The 5,485-nt window shown below is 35.4% G+C and overlaps 1 protein-coding gene across 1 annotated transcript; it reads left to right on the plus strand.

Annotated features, from left to right (window-relative positions):
• Positions 1-3,233: 3,233 nt before the first annotated feature.
• LOC139489828 (uncharacterized) lies at positions 3,234-4,997 on the plus strand. The gene has a single exon (XM_071276673.1). It carries the CDS (start codon positions 3,234-3,236, stop codon positions 4,995-4,997), a length of 1,764 nt encoding a protein of 587 aa, XP_071132774.1.
• Positions 4,998-5,485: the final 488 nt, after the last annotated feature.

Consider the following 5,485-nt stretch of genomic DNA (forward strand, 5'->3'; position numbering starts at 1 on the left):
ATATCAGAAAGTATTTAAAGAATTGTAACCAAAGAAGACTGGCTGTTAGTTATGAAATAAAAAAAACATCATAAAGTTGATTTATGTTATCGAGATTAACAGTTACTTTTCTAATGACGGGATTTATGATAGTTTTTACGCTGTTTTTTTTTTGGGGGGGGGGGGGGGGATTTGACAGTATGACTCTTTTTGTGAAATAAAAGGCTGACCATTAACAACATATACAACGAATCCTGCCTCATATCTTGACTTGCATCTAGAAATTGAAAATGAGGGTCGGTTGAAAATAACATTTTACGACAAAAGATATGATTTCAGTTTTCCAATTAAACTTTCCATTTCTATGTAACAACATTCCAGCAGCGCCTACATACGGAGTATATATCTACAAATTGATACGATATCCATAGGCTTTTATTTATTATCATGATTTCCTTGATAGACGGTTGCAACTCACAAGACAGCTATTAAACCAAAAGTTCCAAATGGTGAAGTTGAAATCAACCCTTCGTAAATTTTACAGACGCCATCACGAGTTGGTTCACCATTATGGAATATCCGTTCCACAGATGATAACCGAAATTCCTAATGTCGTAACCTCAATCACGTCCCCTTTTCACGAATGCGACCTACCGTATTAAGACAATTTCCCGGGTTTGTAATAACATGAGCAACAAGTGAAGCAGGATTTGTTTACCCTTCCGGAACACCCAAGATCACCCCAAAAATGTGGATGGGTCCATGTTGCTTTGACAGAAGTAGTTTTCTATGTTCAGTCTTGTGTACTATTGTTTGTCTGTATTTTACTTTTATAGCCATGGAGTTTTCTGTTTATTTTCGATTTAGAGATTGAATGTCCATCTGGCATATGTTGCCCCTCTTAAAGGTGTGTATGATTTACCGAAATCCTGGAGTCAAATTGGAGGCGTTCTAATTTCCTCAACTAAAAATTGGCCGATTCTGACGTCCCGAAATAGGTTCCCCCTCTTTAGTCTTCTTTTAGTAATATTCATTTGACGTGGCTCAGTACTTATACATCCCGTTATTTGGTTTTTGTTAATGTGCTTGACTATATGCCTATTTGTTTTTCTTTTTTGACATATTTGATTGTTTTGAAGCGATTAAGAAGACTATAAAACCCAGAATCCACCATTTAGCTACATAAGCAAATGCCTGTACCAAGTCAGGAACATGCATAACAGTTGTTAAACATTCGTTAGATGTGAACTGCCCTTGTAAATTTGTTGTTTGATTATGGACTTTATATATATATTCATTCAAATTTGTAAACTAAAGAAATAAAAGTAGGATTTAACCTAGCTGCCACGAATGAGATAATACTACGTCAATGGTTTCGAATGTCATGACGGTATTTTTTTTACCTGCCTGGAACATGTTTCATATCATCTGGAGCAAATAGATGGTTTTATTTTTCATAGTGCTAAACCGGTTGCAACTCTTTTGTTTACATAATACAGATGTTTAAAAAATCATATAGAAAAATCTGAGCGTTTTTGTTCAAATTGCTCACTTGGTAAAGTTGAAGGTGAGCTTCATTTTTTATTAGAATGCCCTCTTTATGATATTCAAAGGGAAGATTTTTTTTTTTCAATACATTTGTAACAATTGTTATAATTTTATAAATTTAAATAAATCTTCTAAATTTGTTTGGCTCTTGACACAAGAAAATGTAACTCTTACGGAAAAACTGGGCTGTCATATTTGTGACTATTTTGAATTAAGGAGATTAGGTATGAATATTAACACTAAGTCAAGTAAATAATTTGAGAATAAATGCATAAAATGTAATTTCATTCTTTTATTCACAATAGGGTAACTTGGTGCTATTTCGACCATACGGGGAAATTCGACCGGCAGTTAATATTTCATAAATAAACTTTAAATTGGAAGGTGTACCTTCCTCAAAGTAAACGTTTTACTGATTATGAGGTAGATGAAATACTATTTTACCTGAATACGGTGACAGTCATCAATATCCGCATTGTTTCGAATTAAAGTATCGCGTGATTTTGCGGTCGTTCTCGTTTTGAAGTTGGAACAGCGGGAAATTTTAAAATATATGCTTTGTACAGAACTGGTACGTATCCATTAAAATCCATATATTAAGACTTCTTTACCTTTATCAAATTACATTTTACTGAAATGGTATGGTTTATATTTTGATTCTGTGCAATTTTTTATAATATTTCCTAACTGTAAATCTAAATATTTGTAAAATAATAAGTGGTCGAAATTACCCATATGGAAAAATTATATACTGTGTTATTTCGACCACCCTTTTGTTGTACATAAGAACAATATGTACACTAAGATATGCTTAATGTCTATATACCTCCTTTACAAAATTTATCTCAATTGATGGTGCACCAGGCAAAGGAGAAGTATACGAAATACAAACATACAAATTTTTATCCAGGCTGTAAATGTGTGGGGGTCCAGATGGGGTCCTTCATTTCTGTATTCTTCTATGTTTAGGCCCTTTTCCATTTTCATTTTTCTATTCTTTCTTTTTTAGCACCCCATTGTTATCTTTTTTTTAATTTTTTGTCCATTTTTCTCTCTATTTGTCAATTCTCCATATTCTGTAAACCCCCATCCACGATCCATACCTTCACGTATAAGCCAACCATATTGAAAAAAAAAGAAATGTCAATTTGATGGCGACTGAAAACATAGGATAAAGAAATATCTGATGAAAAGATAAAAAAATAAAAGACATGATAAATAAAAAGAGTCATCATTCAAAAAAAACTACGACTGCAATTATTCATTTCTTTACAGAAAATGAGCCAGTTAAAAAGTCTTAGAGAAAGGGAATTAAGTGGTGTAAATACTTCCTACCAATGGCTAGCGTTACGTAATTTGAAGGACCAATTTGACCAAGAATGGTATTTTGAACACGGTGATATGTTCAAACTGTATTCAATTTTATGTGAATTGTGTACAAGCCATAACATCGCCCTAAAAGTAACAGAAATAATAAAAGAACAAGAGTGTGAGGAAATACAGAGTATTGTTTTCACAGCGACAAGTCTCCAGTCCAAAATAGACATTAACTATCCAGAAATGTCAGAATGTATAGAAAACATTAAATCGTCTGCTTTCTAAACTGAATTCACACTGAATATATGTAATTTTTCTTCTTCTATTCTTGATTAAATCGAATAAAAATATTTAGCCTAGCCTTTCTTGTTATTTTCAGATAATTGAAGATGCCCAGAAAAGCAAAAAATTTGTACATGAAATATGGCAAAGAAAATCTGGAAAATGCCATTAAATCTATTAAAGATGGAGTTTACAGTTATAGAAGAGCCAGTCAAGTATTTGGGGTTCCGAAAACTACTATAATTGACCATGTTAGTGGCAGGATTGAGTTGAATGCAAAACCTGGGAGGAAACCAGTAATTCCAATAGAGATGGAGAATGTTGTAGCGCGGAAAGTAGTTGAGGCTGCCAATAAGGGATTTGGTATCACAAAAAAACAGCTGCAAATGAAAATATCACGATTGTGTAAATTACAAAAGATTGAGACCCCTTTTAAGAGGGGAATACCGGGAGATGACTGGTGGCGAGGTTTTAAATCTCGCCATCCTGAAATAGCTCTGAGAAAACCAGAAAAGCTGAGTACTTCACGCTCAAGGATGCTTAATCGGGTGGTCGTAACAAAGTATTTCGAGGATCTTGGTAAAGTCATTACTGACAACAATCTAACAGCTGCCACCATATGGAATATGGACGAAACAGGAAAACAATTCGAACACAACCCTACAAATGTTTGTGCACGTAAAGGTTCCAGAAATGTCCCAGGGCGAACAAGTAATTCGCGGGAAAATGTTACCATACTAGCATCAGTAAATGCAGAAGGGAACGTTATGCCTCCAATGTGTGTGGTTAAAGGGAAGACCATAAGATCAGTTCAATCCTTTTGTTGCTTGGATGCCCTAGTTAATACGGTTTGGTCTTTCCAAGAGCGTGCTTGGATGTGTGACATGCTGGGTGAACTATGGTTCAAAGATGTCTTTCTAGCACATTGTGGGCCTGAAAGGCCACAACTGTTGCTACTTGATTCTCATAGATCCCATGAAGTTTTAGGTCTTTTGGAGGAGGCTTGCAAAGAAAATATTATAGTGTTCGCTCTACCTCCACATTGCACACATATGCTTCAGCCTCTTGACCGGACGGTGTTTGGACCCTTTTCAAAGGCATATGATCGTGAATGCACAGAATTCCTGTCAAAGCATCCAAACAATGACATAAATAAACAAACATGGCCAAGAGTTTTCAAAACGGCATGGGAAGCAGCGCTCACAGTTGACAACATTAAAAATGGGTTCCTTGCCTGTGGTATTTTCCCCTTTGATGCATCTGTAATACCAGATTCAGCATTTCTTCCTTCAGATCCATTTGACGTACCTCTTCCAGTAAATGACAACAATTCAAACAGCTTGCCAGCTACTGAAACTCAAGCCATAGTAACTGTTGCATCGGACTCAAATTTGGACATAAGCGTAAATGAATCAGCAGTAAGAAATGACGAATTCTTACCAGTTATTATTTCCACACCAAGCAAAGACGAAATTGAAGTACTCCAGCCGGCATTTTCACCAATAGCCGAAACAAGGGATATTGATGATGGATTTCCGTCACTTGATCAAGTCCCATTACTGCTAATGGCCCTCGGCAATGGCGAAGTCCAGCTTGAGGAACTAGAGAATGTTGAAAGCGTCACTCAAGTCAACACTTTGACCAATTCAAATCCCTGGAACCTGGACGTAGAGTCCATATTTGGTTTAGAGACGGCTAGTTCGGAGAAAAAGAAAAAACTAAGAAAATCAACAAGTCTGACATCTCATAGAATTCTGACAAGTGAAGAGGTGATGAGAGAGAAAAGAATAAAAGAGGCCGAAAAAGAAAAACTTATCTTTGAAAAGGAGAAAAGAAAAGAAATTAGACAAATGAAAAGAGAGTCCCGTTAAACTGTACTTATATGGATGAACTACGTTGTTTTTATGAAGTATTAATGGAATATCTGAGTTTTCAAATTGATTGATCTCTAGTGTTCTCTATATTGTTATGTGTGTTCATGTCATTGACCTCCAAACTAAATTAAAAAATATTATAGTGCACTTCATTAAGTGCATGTGACGACATGTATTTGTCTGTTAATCTGTCTGGTAGTCCGTACGTCCATCCGTCCCCTGAATGTTTCAAAATTGTAACTTGAAAACAACTCGAGAAAACACTTTATTTTAAGGAGTAATTTCTCGTTTGCAGCAGGAAGAACTGAGTACTTAAAAAGAAATTGTCTCAGGAGTAATTTGTTGTACCTTTGTGGTAATTGTTTTCTCGATTTTGAGACTGTCATTAAAGTGTGAGGGTTAGCGCTATAGAACCAGGTTTAATCCACAATTTCCTACATTTGAAAATGCCTGTACCAAGTCAGGTCTGAGGAATATAACAGTTC

The sequence above is a fragment of the Mytilus edulis genome, chromosome 9 (assembly GCF_963676685.1).
Source record: "Mytilus edulis chromosome 9, xbMytEdul2.2, whole genome shotgun sequence".
Taxonomy (NCBI): Eukaryota; Metazoa; Mollusca; class Bivalvia; order Mytilida; family Mytilidae; genus Mytilus; species Mytilus edulis.